Here is an 18,546-nt window from a genome sequence, read left to right as displayed (position 1 = left end):
CTTCTGTTAGCTGGCTGACTTCATTATTAAGGATCAAAAATACTTAGTAACATGAGTAGCATCACCTCTGGGAGTGCTAGTAGTTTTCAAAAGAAATACTGAGCTAGGTAAAATTATTCATCAAAGAACATTGTTTTCTCCAGTTGGCTCAGTTTTGACTCTCAAGTTTTCTCCAATGACTCAGTCCTATAAAAATGTTTGCTCTAAAAACAAACCTGAATAACTTCTCCATCTCAGATATAGTTCCATTTCTTACACATAATTACCCACATCCATTCATTTTATCAGTCATATGCCAGATCAGATATTGACTGTTTTTTTTTTTTTTTTTTTTTAAAGTGTTCTAGGAACTCCATTACAAGTGTTAATATTTATTTTCTTGCGCTTTAAGTTTTGCATTTAAAAAAGCAGCAGAGGGCGCTGAGACTGCTGGCACAGCCCTGCACGGATCTCTTCCTCCCTACCCTGGATTTCCCCATCATGGGATTTCCCGCTCCACTTCAAGAGCCTTTATAAAGAGCTCACTGCAGCGATTATCATAAACAGTTGCAGAGCAGCAGGCTCTCACTGTGCTTCTTCACAGAAAATAAAGCGAGGCTTTTTTTTTTTTTTTTTTTTTTTTTTTTTTTTTTGCCTAGTAACAGCAATTCTAAATGTTAAAAAAGATGGGAAGAATAAACCAAGCTGTGCTAATTATTTTGTATGTGTTAATAACTGGTAAGTTGGGAAGGTTTGTTTCTTCATTTGCTTTCAATTTTCTTAATTGTAAATTGACCTACAATTTACTGTTTTATTGTTCTCTCTCTTTGTTCGGTTTGCTTTTACATTCCAGTGAACACAACTGTCAATTAAGTAGTTCTTTCAAAATGTCAATAAGTTTATTTTTGGCATTTATTTTGAGCTGTTCTTTGCTCCACAATAACTCTTATTGAATTTGGCTAAAAGACAGTCTTGGAGACAACTGCAGTACATCACTGTATGTCTGGTTTTTACTGTCATACCTGACAGTACCAGTCAAGCTTGGTACTAAATGCCCTGTTGAAAGCAATTCTGCAGTTGTCCTTACTATCTTATTTACCATCCATCCCCACAAATGTTACAAAGGTTTAGAACTAGATCCACCTGGTAGAAAAGTTATATTGTACCAATGCATTTATTTTCATTGACCACATTGGTTTTATGCATTTTTTATTCATCATAACTACCTGTTAGGATCATCTGAATCTGTGTTAACTATGACAAAAATAGTGATTTTTATGGGGTATTTTGGAAATGTAAACCATTGTATCATCTGTTAATTTAACCTCAACACAATTGTAAACTTGTAAAATAATAAGCTCATGTCACAGTAGAAGAAGAGGGGAAATAAATGTTGAGAATGCTACTGAGTTTGTGTATGTTCTCCCTATTGTAGTTAAAGCCTTTGAAATGGAGATTATACCTGCTAGCAGAATTGTTGTACAGATTGGAGAAATGCTCGTACTCACATGCAATACTACTGGCTGTGCATCACCAAGTTTTTCATGGAGAACCCAAATGGACCACCCTCTTGGAGGAACAGTGAACAACTACGGGACATACTCTACCTTGACTATGAATCCAGTTAGTGTTGAGAATTCTAATGATTACCTGTGTACTGCCTTCTGCAATGAAAAAGGGAAAAAGGAGAAGAGTATCAAAGTTGAACTTTACTGTAAGTAAAAGCTACTTTTACTTAGGTAGTACTCATTCATTTAGAAAAAAAAAAAAAAAAAAGATTAATTGTTCTTAGACATTGCAGCTGGTATTTAACTGATAATGATAGAATAAGGAGTCTGATAAAGCTCAACGTATGTTTCCTTGTAAAAATTCCTCTGTCTGTTCAGGGTGTTCTCAGCCCCTTTTTGCTTAGCTTTCTATCTTGAAGATAGTATGTATTGCTCTTATTTGTTTTTATTGTTGGTAATACTTGAAAGCCAGAGCATAGACTCCCCAAAACTTTTATAGTGCTGGACCAAAACAAAAACAACACAAGAAAAAAAAAATCAGCATGGTAGAGATGGACTTATATGGGAAAGCTATAAGTGCAAAACACCTAATCAAAGTCTTTGCAGTTTGCAGAGGGATGATCCAGATGTCTAAACTTGTCAGATGCCTCTGTTTACCTAGGTAGCTATACCACTGCCTAGGTGCCTTGTTGGATTTTATTAACTCATCTGTATATTTCAACAACTTTACGAATGTATTACCTGTGTGAACTGCTTATAAAAGACCTGTATGTATTCAATGTATGTTTTGTAATAGAGTTGATATAAGGTCATGTTCTGAACACATCTAAACTGAAGGTGTGTGATGTCTGGATCTTGCTCTTATGTTGACTCTAGGGCCAATCTCAAGTAGACTAAAGAAAAGTGTTTTTTTTCGTACAGCTTTCCCCAGTGATCCTGTCATTGAGATCAGCACATCATTAGTTGCCGGGGAACCAGCCACTGTCGTCTGTAAAATTCCTGATGTGTTTCCTTCTGATCACCTGGAAGTACTCTTAATGAAAGAGGGACACACTCTTCATGAGAAACATTTCTTGGATGACGACAGCAGAAATAAAGAAACAAAAACTGTGACATACTCATTTAACCCCACAACTGAAGATATTGGGAAAGAGATTACTTGTGTGGCCAAATTGCCAATTGCTACCATGGACTTTGAGCCCAAAGAAAGAGTTACTTCTCTGAAACTGAATGCAAACTGTAAGTGTTTTTATATCAGGGCTTTCATACCAAATACTGTTTAATGTTATGGTTCATTAAATAGATTTATGAAGTTTGTGCTATAAATCATTAATAATCTGCACTTCTTTGTATTTATATAGTCTATTGCCTAGGATCTATGTTAAACTGTAGCAATTGTATTGCAAAAATATCAAAGCTAGGATATGCCTTTTATTTCTTAAATGTTATCTCTGAGCACAGTCTTTTAACATCTTTGTGGAACAGATAATGGTTTCATGTTCAAAGGCCAGGGCATAGAAATTTAATGTTTTTATTCAGTAATGGTCATTGAGAAGCTTGTGCATATTGCCTTAAGCACCTGCTGTTGTTCATGACGGAAGTTAATCTGTCCTGTGGTAACTCATCTGTCACTCTCATATCTTGGGCCCTGATGCTCAGTCAGAAAGTTGAAGACCAGAAGAAAAATGACAGTATGCAGAAAAACAATTATTTTTAAAATTGCCATGGTATGCTTAGCAATTTCAGGTTTATAGACTTAACAGGGAGACAAACGTAAGAGTAAACAAACACTAAGCTATGGGTACATATTGTGACTAGCTTCGCTTTCAAAACTGCAAACTAAATGTCTTATCAAGTCTGGCAAAAGTGCTCCACTACATTAATGCTATCCACATTATTCATTTTTCCTTTGTAGTGCATGCAACACACCCGTAGAGAAGCTGCTGTTAAAGATGTACATATCATTCTTCACTAACATGTTGACCTTTTCTTTCTTCTGTTTTCTTCCAGTTGGTCCACAAAATACTATCATTACTGTATCTCCAAGCAACTTTACAGTGGAAGGCAACCCTCTAAAACTCACTTGTGTGACTGAGAGTAATCCACCAGCACAAGTAGTTTGGAGCAAACATCTGGCTGATGGAAACATTGAGCATTTTATAGAAAACAATGTCCTTTCTATTCCTCATGCTCGTTTCACTGACTCAGGACTGTACATCTGTGAAGTAATTAATCTTGTAACTAATAAAACAGAAAAAGCAACAGTCGACATTTTTATACAAGGTACAAGTCTACTTGAATTTAATTCAGTAACCAGTCTGTGTATTGGGTTGGAGTGTGCTGACATACTGATATATAGGAAATTAAGAAGCTTTCCTTACGTATTCAGGATTTAACTTACAGTTTACTAATGCTCTTTAAGGCTATGCTTTTAATTTCTATGCTTAATTTTCAGCTAATTCTCTAAGGCTATACATACATACCTCTGTATGTTTACTGCAATGCAACACTCAAAGTGATAAAAGAATCTGAAGAACTGGTGTTTTGGGGGATACTTATTTCCTTGAAATAAGCCGTAGGAATAGTCTGTAGAAATAGTCCGTAGCAATTTCACAGCAACATCTCAGTCTCCTTTGGACAGGTAGTTTTAGTGATGAGCAAATTTAGTGGTCATTTAATAGTACTACTTTGTCTACTACTTAGTGGTCATTTAATAGTACTACAAACTACTTTGGACTATATTTTGTTGTTGTTGTTCTGATTATTGTGCTACTGCTGTTTTAGTAGAGCCAAATGTTTCGGATGAAATCTGAGACCAAAACCAAAATGAGGAAATACTTGAGTGAGCAGTTCTTGATTTCATAAAAATCTCCTCTATCTTTAGTATTACTTTTGCCTTATGCAGAATTAACATAACTAATGATATTTAAGTGGTTTAGAATAGATTGCAGACACATTCCACATTAAGTGTCACTTCACTTTTTCCATACTTATTTTCTGCTGCACATTGGTAGTTGGTTCCATTTACAAATGTCACAGATGGAAGAAGGAGAACTCTTGCTGTAAGGCTCCATGCCTACACTGTCAGTGTCTACACTATTCCTTAAAATAATCTTGTGAGGAGGGTTACTCTCAGCAGAGAGTTGTATGGAAACATTTTTTCCTACTTGAACTGTTGTAGAAGACTCGGTGCAGAGTTCTACAATATTTGGGGCACCTGCGTGACAAGAAAAAATGGAGACAAAAGGTGGCCCCAACGCCACTGTCATTTAGGTATCTTTAAATAATTAAGGGTGAAATCTGCCTTAGTACAGATAGCTTATATGAAGTTCTTCATGTCAGTTGAGTTTTCATCACTCCTTTGAGTGATGCATGAGACAAAGAACCTATGCAGAGAAGTGCCTGTGTTTTCCATCAAATAGTTCTTGGTGTAGGATCCAGTTACCTGCATACAAAAGATTCAAAGAGAAAATACAAACTAATTTTTTTTTCTGTGGAGGAGACTACAGTGCACCTTTTGGCTTTCCTTTGAGCTACAACTTCGTAGACTGTTCTTGCAACTGCCATTTAAGCTATGCCAAATGTTGACTCCTCAACCAATATGAAATGATTGCAGTTTCATTTCAGTAGTAAGTGGATTTCTCTGCTTAAGCCCTGCTGCTGTTTATTACATAACAATGAAGTAGTATGTAGGGGTTGTTTCTGGCACTAATCTATGTCTTTTTGTTATTCTCTACTTGTAGCGCCACCAAAAAATACAACACTTTCAATTTTCCCTTCAAGTGTGGTGAAGCAAGGAGAAAGTGTTACCATCTCTTGCACATCTGCAGATGTTCCAGCTGTTCAGATTACCCTGAGGAAGAAAACAGGTGATGTGATCACAACCCTTGAAACAGAAGATGGCAAATACACCATAGACAAGGCTCAACTAAAGGATGCAGGAATATATGAATGCATATCCATTAACAAACTTGGAAAGCAGTCTCAACACATAGTACTTGATGTCAAAGGTAAGTTAAAATAACTACCGTACAGAGTTAATATTTGGTTTAGATGGATGGAATGACAATGTCTTTAAAAAACTGAGATGAGTTGCACAGGTTCTTGACATAAGTGGTAGGGTATTAGTGGTGATGAAAACTTCTGTCTGGATTTGCAGAGCACAAAATATTTGCTTATTCAAAATATTTCATATTTCCACTTCCCCCCCAACTTTGAAAACAGGATTTAAAATTGTGGAAGCTGGTGAAAAGCTGTTATTTTAGAACTTCTTTGCCTTTTGTACTTCTTTTCTATTGAAAGAGGACCTTGGGATCTATTGGTCTGTGTCCTTTTGTGAACTCAAATGAATACACAGTGAATTTAAAACAAGAGAAGAAAAGGCTCCATATAATGTAAAGATACACAGAATACCCCATCAAAATGTTCTTTCTGTCAACTGCTGTTGGATGAAGTATGTGTGGGATAGCCTGTGACAGAGTAGTGTCTGTCTAATATTATAAAGCTATGTGCTTGAAGAATGTAGTGAATTCATCAGCTGGATTAGTACTTCTCATATACAAGCCGCTGATACTTTGTGAGTTTTGGTGTGTTTTTTTGTTTTGTTTTGTTTTTTCTTCTGTTTATTTCTAATTTGTATGTTGTGTTTCTTTTCAGTTCCTCCTCAAAATATTACCGTGTTAGTATATCCATCAGAAAATGTTAAAGAAGGAGAAAATGTCACTATAACATGTAGCACATACAGTAACCCACCATCACAGATGGTCCTGAAAAAAGTTCACCAAGAGAGAGAAATTATTCTGCCATCAGTGAATGGAACCTTTACACTCTACAATGTCACCAAAAACGATACAGGCAAATATTTGCTTGATGTTTTCAATGAGGTTGGAAACAATATCAAAGTGATAGAGATAGCTGTTACAGGTAAGTCAATGTATTACCTTAAACTTATTTTGTTTGCACCTTCCAATGAATTTTGTGTCCAGGTGAGCAAAACTAGTTCACAGATAGTTTTCACAGCTGATATTTCACAAAAATACTGCACTTAACATTAACAAATAAATAAATAAATAAACAGGACAGCTGGTGAGAACCTCTTTTCAGCATGGATGTTGTCTCTGCTACCTGAGTTGGCATAGTAGCTTTAAGGATATGGCCAGAAAAAGGTGGATTCTGGCTCCATTCTGTCCCCTGCATGAACTACACATGATGTTCTTCTTGTATTCTTTATGGACTCCATGGTAATCTTTATTGTAGATTATATCAGATGGGTCTGAACATGCGTAGCATACTGAAGACCAAGATACCTGCCAAGAATTAAAGTAGTACTATGAAGTTACTAAAGAAAATGAACAAAAAACAACCAAAAAAACAAACAAACAAACAACAAAAAAAAAAAACATAAGGAAAAGGTTTTGAAATGTGCTTTGTGCATGAAAACAGAAAATGTGTTCCAATGAAGGTCATTAATAGCTCTGCTTTTAGTTATACATGTATATCCATTTGAATCAATTTTTACACAACTTTTTTTTCCTTTTGTCTCCATTTTCAGGAAAATTGGAAAAAAGACATCAAATGATGCCACTGATTATTGCATTCTCTTGCACAACAGCAATAGCGATACCTGTGGTTGCAATTTTGATCTACGTGTCAAGAAAAGCGAAGATAAATGGATCCTACAGTCTTGTTAAAGCACTGAGGCTGAAAGTGTGATTGTGTGAATATAAGTCTAAGTAGTTCATAGTAAGCAATGTTATTTATTGTTGTGACTGGCTCTACTCCTCTACATTTGGTAACAAACAAGTGATTTAAGAACACTATCATGTGATAGCAAATGGAAATTTTTTCAAGTCTTGTTAAGAATTTCAGTATTTAAATGAAAGGGAAGGCCAGCATCCTGTCCTAAGAACAGATAATACACTTCCATGTCGAAGCAGGCTGAACAGAGTTCCTTGGAGAACTAGGTTTGTACATAGTGTATAAATTGTGTTATAAATATGTTCAACTGGATATCAGTTTGTAAAATTGCAGTCTCTGCAACTGTACATAGATTTTGTTAATTCAGAAATACAAATCAGCATTACTTGAGCTGATCAGATGATATTTTATTTTGTATTATTCCACAGAGTGACTGTTTTTAATATAATCTTTCTGCTTGTGGTAATGTTTGGAAAATGTTCTCTTTTCATTTATTTTACCATAAACTCTGTACCTCCAAAGAAGTTACACAATCACTGGGCTGTACGCTTTCAATTATTTTAAATTAATTTACAAGCTGAAGACTTGTTCATGAAATATTGTATTTTAGCTAGTGAATATATTATTATGAATATTATTCAGAAAGTGGCTGGGATTATATGTTAGTTTTAGTACAGCTAAGGTGTTTATGTAGGATTCAGTCATTCACAAATTAATGGTAGTATTCTGTTGTTTCCTGAGGAACCAAATCAGACCCTTTATTTAGAGTATAAGCTACCATTAACTATACTTTTACGGATTTCCACTACAAGATAATACTGTTGCTGGGTTTCTTTTAGATTCCTCTAGTAATTCTTGCTTAATATTATGTCAGAATACCTGCTTACCATATCCCCTTTGCTAATGCTTATTTTTTGGAGAGCACAATGGTTTATACTTGGAAATCAGCTGCTGAAAATGTAGCTACTTTCTATCTGTGGACTTCATCTGATGTATGCAAACTTAGAGAGATCTTGGTGTAGGTTAGCGTTATTGAGGGAAAACTTGTGCAGTTCTCAGGCATGTTCCTGTGGAAGGAACGAGTGAAAACTGCTGTCATTAGCAATAGCAGGTTGTGTCAGGGGAAGCTCTCTCTGTAAAGGCACGAGCAACTCTGAGTGTATGTAAGTGGGGAGAGGCAAAATCTGTGCAACTTCAGCCACAGGGGTTGAGTTGGTTACTGGAGCAATACCCTTCCCAGGCTGCTCACTGTGGAAAATCAGATTACTTGCCTGACAGATTTCCTTTGAATAGACAACCTGTGCCTGTGTGTTTCACCCTGGCTAGTGCCCCTTTCCACCACGTGCTCTCTCCAGTGCTGGGAAAATGGCTGTGAAAACAGTGGGCCCTCTGTGCACAGGCAAAGATGAGAGGGAGCGCGAGGTGGCATTTAATGGTATTCTCCTTTGTATCTCTACTCCTGGGCAGCAGTGCTGCTTTGACTCATTAGGTCAGTGATGTTCAGCACTGAAGGCAAAGTTGTGGGAGGTACAAAGTGAGGTTACGCATGCAGGTGCTGAGGTATTGGAGCGCATTTAGGCCCAGCAGCCCTGAGGCACTGTGTTAGGCACAAGAAGGTGGGCCTGGCTCCTCCAAACACACTCGCATACGCCAAATCTGACAGATATGTGAAAGGAATTTCTTTATATTATTTACCATTCTTTAAAAATGCTAACAGCTGCCACCAACAGCAGTACAAATGCAGATGTCTCATGGGAGCTAGCTGCAGGGTGAGGTGGGGTACGGATCTCTCATGTCTTCTTCATAACATGTTCTGCACTGTTTTGTGCACAGTAAATCAGTTCATGCAGGGTCCTATGCTTATTTACAGTTGGAATGGGAGGTTTGGAAAGTGGGGGTGTAGCAGAAAAATGGGAGAGCAGTGTGGACTTGGCTTGGAGGAATGTGAGCGTGCAGTAGGAGGGTGAAGAAAAGATTGAAGACAGAGGAGGAGGAGAGCTTTGACAGGCCCATGACATAAATTTCTTGGAGGTGGTGCCAGGCAGATTTATTCAGAATAATGTCAGGCCTGTCTCTGTGCTGGCTTGTGAGCAAACCAGAAAGTATAATTTTTCAACTGTGTGAAACTTTAGTGCACACACATTTTGTCTACTGAGCACAGTTCTGGCTTCTGTATTGCAATAAAGATGTAGCACACGTAGAAGATAAAAAGTAAAGAAACCAAAGTGATTAAGATGATGGGTGACCTAGGGGACAAAAAAAAAAAAAAAAAAAAAAAAAGGAAAAATTAAAATGTATGGGACTTTTCAGTTTGGATAGGGAATTCTGAAGGAGGAAGAGATATGATCGAAGTTTTCAAAATTGTGAAGGTAGTTGATAACAAACAACAGATGCAGAACTGCTGGTGGCTATATCATGCAATGCCAGAACTGCAGGGCACTCAAGCAAGAGGTAGACCAGGTTAACACAAATAATAGAAGGTACTTCTCACAGCAAGGAGGAAAAAAAGTAGAAGCTGCTGCTCCAGGAGGAAGACAGTATCAATTGGCACAAAATGGGAAAGGAAAAAATAATGGACTAAATGTCCAAAAGCAAATAATAAAGGGAATAGGCAGAAATTTTTCAGGGAATACACTGCAGAAAGTGGCCAGGTCTGTATACTGTCCCAGAACAGTCTCTCACTGCTGGAGACGTACTGCCACAGTGGTCACACCTGGTAAGGCATTTCTTGCTTTCTTAGGCCTTTTCTGAATGGGCTGTGGGTCAGACTTGCTTGGAGAAAGGGCATAGCAGTTTCTGTGCTGTTTTTCCCTCTTCGTAGTCCCTTAGAAGGAATAAAAAGATACCTCTGAGTATCATCTGAGTAAAAGATGAATGGGGGAGAAATAAAGTCATCTCGCAACAGCACTTAGGTGCTTGTATATTTTTTCCTGGAAATTCCCTTCAGGTTCACAGTATATACAAGCACCTAAGTGCTGTTGCGAGATGACTTTTATTTTTCCCCCATTCATCTTACCTCTTCCCTTGTGTCCTCTGAGCAAGAATTTATCCCAGAAATGCTGTGGGGCAATGCTAAATGTCGATGCTATAAATTTAATGAGTATGAATTTTAGAAAGTGATTACAACATCTCACTCGCCACAACTAGTTTGAAACGTGTTCCTCCTTAAAATGTAAAGCTCAAACAGAAGAAGTTTTTAACCTTTTAAAAACTTTTTTGAGAATGCTTTCAAATGATTTTGTAGGTATACTGAAAGGAACAGTTAATAAATCCCATTACAGAAGTGCTAATTCAGTTTGTCTGGCCTTTTATGCCTTTCCTCTCACAAGATAATTGTATCCTGTAATTAAGCTGTCTCTCATCTCTTTGATAAACTAGAGCTGTTTGAGCTGTTGTAAGCCTACCTTTGTCTATAAGGCCTTTTCTGCAGTACATAAATAAACCATGTGTTCTTTTCTAAATCCCTTCCAGTACTTCAAAGTATGATGTAAGGTGTCAACAAAAGACCTGTATATGATTTTCCTGTACTGTTGCTGCTTTTCCAAGAGGCGATTTTGTTTGTTTATTCCTAATGTTTGCAGCTCTGATTACATAAACAGCCTTTTTTACATTAACTTTATATATATATATATATATATATTTGTTGTTGTTAGAGAATCACTGTGGAAACTTGTTCAATTCCTTATTCCCATTACAGTTTCTCAATCCTTTATAGGATAGAGTCCCTCAGAGGAGTTCTGAGGCACAAATGCCTCGTAAGTCCAAATACCTTAAATACAAATTTTCTGTTGTAGCCTACATTCCATAAAACCATACTGACTGACACTAATTATGTTTCTAATCATTTAATCCCTGTATCATCTTTTGTATTATTTAAATCTTTGTCATAACAACTAGTCTGAATATTACTGTAACCATTCAGCTGACCAGTAAAAAAGCTGACACTTTTTGAACCTACATGTATATTCAGTTTCAAAGCTGCTTTGCATTTAAAAAAAAAAGAAATGAGAGAAGCAGATACATCAGGAAACTCCCTCTCTTTTTTTGTTGTCTGTGTGCAGCCCAACTGTCTTTAAACATCACTGTCTTTGAGGTCCACATGCTATATATCCTGCCACCAGAGTGATGAGGTTTTGCTAAAAGAAATATCAAAATGTTTGTAAAAAGAGTAATGTGCTTTCCTGTTAGCTACCAGGCATCTTAGTAAAAATTTATTGTTCTGAGTAACTGGGTAGCTACCAGGCAACAAAGCAGGGAATCCGCTCTATGTCCCTCTGCCCTTTCCACCTGTGTAGTTCTTTTGATGCTGTTGAAGTGCACAAAATGGCCAAACTGAGATACAGGGATGTGAAGTCTTTTTTGCTAACTCTGTTCGTTGTTCCTCTTGGTGAGTCTGATATGTCTATGATTTGTTGTGAATGAAACAAGGGGAACGGTTTTTTGGTTGGCTGAAAATTTACGTGTGCAAGGTCACCTTTTGCTTTTTGCAAAGTGAAGAAGTTCAGATATTTAAATCCTAAGATTTGTGCCAGGACTAACTGAAGATTTACTAATAAATAAATAAATAGAAGATGGGTCAGAAGGTCTGTGAGTCTAGAGGAATGTGAACTCTGTACTTAATGTGACTTTACAACTTGACTTGGGGGCAACAATGACATCTTTTTTTCCTTGAAATAATGAAATGTATACAAGTATGTCATAATTGAACCAGAAAGGAGCATATGAGGAAACCAAAATGACTTTATTTTTCTTTGCTGCATTTAATTGTAAAAATCAGAGTGTTACGACCTAATGCTATTTTTCTCTTAGTTTCCCTTTGTTTGAATGAGAGGCAGATATGGGACATATGCTGTCAGCAGCTGAAAAAAATGGTGCCATAGAAGCTGAATGAATCCATGTTCCCAACACAGATGTCATGTCTTGAACACTCCTACACATTTCAGATAGATGTATTTTATGTTGTTCTTCCATATTTTTCAAGGGCTGAGAGACAGAGTGGTGGAGACTTTATTAATTTTTACTGTAATGTAACTTTGTGACATTGATACCTGTTAAGCCACAGAGCCTTTTCACTGCACCTAGTCGAACCTAGTAGATTAAACTAACTTTTTACATTCCCATGCACTTCAGTATGCATGAAAGCAAAACAAATCATAGCACTAGATCATTTAGCACTGCTTCTAACATGCAGCTGAAGGGAGAACTTCAGGAAATGGGCTTGGGGTATTAAAATTTTACCACAGATTATGGTTTGGTTTCCCTCCTTCAATATCAGAAATACAAATAAAATAAATAGAGATAAAAACATGACTCCCTGCAATTTTAAAAATTATATTAAAAATAAAATAAAATTCAGGAACATTTTGTCCCTCTCTACCTATCTAAGCATAATAGCAGTAGATGATGGCATGATTCTTCCCTGTTGAATAATTCATTTGGACACTCTTATCTGAAAAGCATGCAGAAATAAACATTTTAGGGAGATAATTTAGCTTATGTAGATAAGCTCTGGGAAAAAGGAAAGAAAAAAACCTTCTCAGATACAAACTGTAGTTCTGGCACAACTTTATTGTTGAGTCTTTTGTTCTAGTTCATAGCCAAGATGGGCTTTGTGCTGATATCAGAGTAGGGATAGAGCAGATAGCATCAGGTTTGTTCATATTGATTAAACAACATCACTTCTTTTGAGAAATTGTGACAATGTTGGCATAAATAACTCTTTCCAAATTGTCTGAGTTGAAGTAAAAATCGAGAACATGGCAGAATTGTGCTCCACTTGCCTTGTTTAGCAGCTCAGAAAGGGGTATAGCTGTAGAAGCAGATTTAAAAAAAAAAAAAAAAAAAAAAAGTATAGGATACAGGAGAATTTATTTCCACATCCAAATAATAGGCTGATAATTCGATGTTCAAAATGAAGATGTACTGAAATATTCTGCTTATTAGATCTATAATGGTACTGAGATAACTTAATTCTTCTTTGTTTCATTCCCTGTTTTGTAGCAAGTATCTGCAGTGACAAGAAACTGACGAGCATGCTCTACCAGTAGTATGCATGTATTCCTTTTTCTTTCCTGTGTCTAGCTCACTGTTAATTCAATAGATGGGGGCTGTATAAATCTCTAAGATTTTAGCTTCTTTATATGTGGGGAAAAAAATAGGAAAAACTGTTGTGGTTCTTATTAGCAAAGCACTCTTGATGCAGAGATGAGAGACAAGTGAATTAGATTATGATTGATGCATCTGTTCAGCCTTGGGCATGATTGAATGGCAAAGTGAGATGGATACTGGCTGACCCCCAAGGTTTCTGCAGTCTTTTAAATGTGCACACATAATTTTGGAACCTGGATTCGGAAAGGAGGTAGCAATATAGAAAAGACTTATATAGAAAGAGACAGTTAAAGGGAGATGGAGAGCATAAGAATGACCATGCTAGTAGGTCAGACCAAATTTTTAACTAGCAGTAGATTAAAGTTAATGCCTGAAAAATGCTGTGGGAAATCAAAGCATATAGTAACACCTTCTCCAAATGCACTCCCAGCCTCCAACCGTTTTGAAGCTCGGTAGCTTTCTGAGTTAGAGTTTGCTTCTCTGTGTTTGAGTAACTTGCAATTAATTTGTTTTCAGTTTGTTTTGTCACTTGAAATTATGTAAATTTCTAGCATCCACAACACCCTTGTTTGCAAGGGAGTAAGCACCACTTTGCTGCATTTGATATCCAGTGGTGGTGTTTCACGGAGGTTTTGGAGTTTCTGCTTTAAGCATTTTGGTTTGTAATCTTCTCAAAATGGAAGAAAGCAAGAGAAAGTTTGAGCAATCTTCCAACAACGAGCTACCTAGATTTCTAGATAACGTCTTGGACATGAGAGAATGTAGCATGAAGAATGCTACACGTTATTGCTGTAAGCTGTCAGCAGCAGGAAGGTGGGATTTGACAGTGATCTCACAAAGTATAGCTGGAGGACTGAATGTGGAAAGTCTATTAAGGAGTAATTTTGCATGCGGTCTGTATTGTATTTAATGCAGTACAAGTGAGTAGTGAGCATTACTTTTGCATTTCAAGAGCTCTCACTTAGATATTTAACATTCAAAGTATTTTTTTAAAGCAAATGTAAGCACATTGCATAGTTACTTTCAAAAATTAGGTCAGGTATTTCCTATAAAATTCGGTTGGAGGAAAAGCCAAATTTTCTTTTTTTTTTTTTTTTTTTTTTTTTGAATAGGGTAGCCAGGCTACTGACATAATAGTATTTTTATTATGAGCTTATATTTGACTCAGAGTAGAATGTTAAAAACTTATTTTAAATAGTGTTTTCTTACTGTATCTCTGTGAAGTAAAAACTGAAGTTATTTAATTAGAATAGCATTGCAGACTAAACACTGAAAAAATGCTTATCTTTAAGTCTAGGTTGGCCACTTTTTGGGCTGGTTTGAATGGCATGTCTGTTCACAAAATCGATTTTCATCTAGCAAAGTTGAAAAGAACTATTTTCCAGAAGGTGTAAATCAATTTAGAATAATGCTTCTTTTTGAGACCTGGGCCTTTCCAAGGAACTGAAATCAAGGTAAAGAAGGATAGTTTTGAGGTGGTGGAAGGTCTCTTTTTGAGTCATTGAAGTACTGTAGATGAGAGTAGATTTTGGGTGTGCTGCAGAAAGATTGTTTGACTCCAGTTTTGTCTGTTTGAAATGAAATGAGGTAGCTGTGACAATTGTGTTCAGGGCTGGCAGGAGCAAGACTAGCCACCACACCTTCTCCTGTTCATTGCAAACAAGATGAAAGCCTTTACCATGCTTTTCAGAACCTTGGGATTTTTTTTTTTTTTTTTTTTTTAATGTACATTATTTGGGTTCTAATGTTTTAAATGCTTAGAAACCTTGACCAGAGGTTAAAAAAAACACTCCATTGTTAAATGTCCTAGAGTAAAATAAGAGTTAAAATAAAACAGGCTAGAGAGTAGTAAGGAAACAGATGAGAAAGAAATATTATGGAGCTTACTGAATTAGTGGAACATTTTAAAAATCTCATTTTATAAAAGATTGTTTGCATAGGTATTGTTTCCACCATTAATGACAAAAACTTAATAATGAAAACTTCATTTAAAGGTAGCACTTTGTGAGATTTATCAAAATGAATATGTGAAGCCATAAACCAACAGCATGAAGCAAAGATGAAACAAGAGCTTCTTTTGTTGATGCCTGTGAAGACTGTGTAATCAGAGCTCAAGTCTATGACACTTGAAAAGAAAAGGTGTCAATTTTGAGCTGCAAAATTAATATCCTTGCCTTTAGTTAAAAGATGAATACCTCTTTTTAGTTGTATCTTTCCTGCAGTTGAAATGTCAAGCACAGACATCTGGAAAGTATGTGGTTTGAATATACATTTTAAGAAGATCCATCTTGGGGCTCCTGTTTTTTTATGGGAAGAGACAGAAGTCTGCAGTCTAGATAAAAGGAATGTATTACAGGGTATCTTCTAGGTCAGCCTGCGATTATATCCCAGTACAAGAGTCACATACAGAAGCACCTTCAATTTCATATAATAAGTTTGATCGATATATTTCTTGATATTTTTATGCAAGTTATGTAGTAGGATTTCCTAAGTTTAAACAGGTCATGATTAGATTGAATTAAATCATGGATTTTTTTGAGAATATACTGACTACAGGTTTAAAAGCCAAAGTATGAGAAACTTTGTGGGTAGTGTAAGATTACTTTTCCATCCCATTTAATCTATTTTACAATTAAAAGTTTGTAATCTGCAGGTATGTTTAAACACCATTGCCAGATAGATTAAAAAATCCATTTTAGAAGGGCAAAGTGTATTTCTGGTCTGGTTGTAGTCTTTCAATATCCCTCTGCTTACCTTTTAGAGAGAACACAGTCCGTTCTCAGAGGTGAACAGTAATAAGACAAGGAATTACATTCAAAGGTGCAACAAGGGAAGTTCTAGTTGTGTGTGAGCAAAAAATTGCTTATGGCAAGGGTGGTTCAGCACTCAGAACAAGTTACTCAGTGGCTGTATAAATTCTGTCCTTGAGGATTTTTGCAGTTCAACTAGAAAAGAGCCTGAGTAACCTAATCTCACTTCAAAGTTAGCCTTGCTTTGAACAGGGCAATGGACTTGATGATCTCCTGTGGTCATCCCAGGTTAAATTCTTCTGTAACATGGTGTTACAGAGCCTTCCTTGAGTTACTTACCGTTGCTTATTTCATAAGGAACGATGTCATTGCCATACAGGATAAAATAAAAAATACACAAACAGTTCTTTGGTAATAAGCAGCAACCAATGTTTCACAAGAGGATGTAAAAAGCACCCCTGAAGAACACCTTTAGGAACCGCTGCTTCTACAGTATTTTGTTTGTTTGTTTGTTTGTTTGCTTCTCTAAGTTGCTTAAATTTAAGTTTGCAGGCATAAGACTTGGTCTCTCTTCCAAATCACTGATGTTAGTCATAAGTCTAAATTGCCAGCCATTTTACGACTCTTGCTGAAGTACTGTCCTAAATTGCTTCCTGTGGATAAGAGTAGCATAGTTTAATTACACACTTTCTAAGAAGTATTTCCTTTGAATGGTTTAAAATATGTCTCCTTTGTCCCCTTGTTTTTGAACTACTATATACAGAGACAAAAGTTGGTCATCAACTGCTTTTCTACTGTTCATCAATGTGTGCAATTCTGTCTTACATCTTTTCTCAAAGGAAAAAAAAATCGCCAAAATATCACTCAAGTGTTTGTGTCTAGAAATGCATTTCATATGTCTATAATCTTTGTAACCCTCTCCAAAACTTCTACAGCAGCATCACCTTTCATACGTGGTGATCAATCTGGTACTTACCATTCCAAATGAAGCCCCATCATTTTGTTACCTTAAGCAAATAATAGTGTTTTTGTATTATTCTTCATCTCATTCCTTGCAGATCCTAGTATTTTGGGATACAGTGGTCTTAGGTCAACAGAGTCCAGCTGATGCCAAAAGAGGTTATTTCATACTTTAAATTCCCATTCACCTATGGTAGGTAAAAGGAGAGTTAGCTACTTACTAAATCCGAATTTCTCATCCAGTCAATCCTTTTTTTTTTTTTTTTTTTCTGCTGGGCTAGCTTCCAGCTGGGTCAGGTCCTGCACCCAACTTGCCATAGGGTCTTACTCATATCTAGTCTGTAGCAACCAAACTAGTGGCAGTGATGATGATCAACATGATGACAGAGCCATCTCTCCCACACTCGCATCAGTTCTCCCTCTCTGTGAAACCAGTTACTCTTGACAGCTGACCTTTTTTTAACCTTACATGCACGCTCAGCAGAGATCTTTACTGAGCTTAGAACAGTGATTGTTAATTGCCTGCTTATAAAATGGATTCTAGACTTACAGTGGATTGAATAACCTCATCTCAACAGTCATTGTTCAGCATCTCACCAGCAAAAATTTCCTGTAGGAAATCAAAGGCAGTTAGCTTCTCTCTCTGTCTTTGATATTTCTGAAGCATGTCCTGCGTTTTCCAAGTAAGTTGACTGAAAAATATTTTCCATTTCCCTGAACATTTTAAATGTATTTGATAACCACATTTAGGACTTCCTTTATAGTATCCTTGATTGAAAAGTGTATTCAAGTGAAAAGAGTTGAAGGTTGCCTTAACGTTCTCTTAAATGTAAAGACCTGCACTGTAGAAATAAATGAGTCTTGTCAGAGAGTATGCGGGACACAGGATTCAACCTTTACAAAGGAAGATGTGATGATGGGCTGTATTTCTCCTATCTTTGCCCTGTAGTTCTCTGCAGCCATAACCCTTTCCTTTTTAGAATGTTGCAAACAGCATTTAGGATCAGCTATCCTTGTGTCACTAATATTATCAGAAGTCAATTAAAATACATGTATGTGTATCTCACTATGGAAACTTACAAGAACTTTTGATATGGGGGAAGGCCAACATATTTTGTTTTTACCGAATAACCATTGAGTAAAATGTAGAAGTTTTCACTTCTAATACTAATACATTAGTATGAATACTAATACATTAGTATTAGATACTAATGGATTAGAGTAGTACTAATACATTAGTATTAGATATGCAAAACACCTCTTCTGCTTCTTTTCTGTTTGAAAGTTCTCACATGTATATCTGTTCTGGATTATCTGTTTTATAATCACACCAGTCGCATCCCAGGTTCAGCCCTGAACTCCAGTATGCGCTTCCCTATACTACCGAGACACCAGTTCTTGAATGTCTTCCACTTCAGTGATGTCATTAACCAAGGGATGGATTGGATGGGATGGCAGGACGTTGGGTGCACAAGACAAACCCAGGACTATGAGTTGTATCAGGATGGTGAGAAAAATCAGATGTTTACTGCCCCTGGAGAAAC

The 18,546-nt window shown here is 36.5% G+C and overlaps 1 protein-coding gene across 1 annotated transcript; it reads left to right on the top strand.

Moving 5' to 3' along the window:
* Window positions 1-595: 595 nt before the first annotated feature.
* VCAM1 (vascular cell adhesion molecule 1) lies at window positions 596-9,471 on the top strand. The gene is made up of 7 exons (XM_082766170.1): window positions 596-717; window positions 1,415-1,693; window positions 2,409-2,726; window positions 3,498-3,770; window positions 5,231-5,497; window positions 6,144-6,410; window positions 7,039-9,471. The coding sequence occupies exons 1-7, from the start codon at window positions 654-656 to the stop codon at window positions 7,197-7,199; spliced, it is 1,629 nt and encodes a 542-aa protein (XP_082622296.1). The 5' UTR covers window positions 596-653; the 3' UTR covers window positions 7,200-9,471.
* The last annotated feature ends 9,075 nt before the right edge of the window (window positions 9,472-18,546 follow it).

This window comes from Aythya marila, assembly GCF_965140915.1.
Source record: "Aythya marila genome assembly, chromosome: 8".
Taxonomy (NCBI): Eukaryota; Metazoa; Chordata; class Aves; order Anseriformes; family Anatidae; genus Aythya; species Aythya marila.
The sequence above is the reverse complement of the archived record's forward strand: the minus strand, read 5'-3'. Positions and strand labels throughout refer to the sequence as shown.

Coding starts and splice junctions, on each gene's coding strand:
- VCAM1 (XM_082766170.1), top strand. CDS start 654: ATGTTAAAAAAGATGGGAAGAATAAACCAAGCTGTGCTAATTATTTTG. Junction 2,727..3,497: donor TCTGAAACTGAATGCAAACT/GTAAGTGTTTTT, acceptor GTTTTCTTCCAG/TTGGTCCACAAAATACTATC. Junction 3,771..5,230: donor AGTCGACATTTTTATACAAG/GTACAAGTCTAC, acceptor CTCTACTTGTAG/CGCCACCAAAAAATACAACA.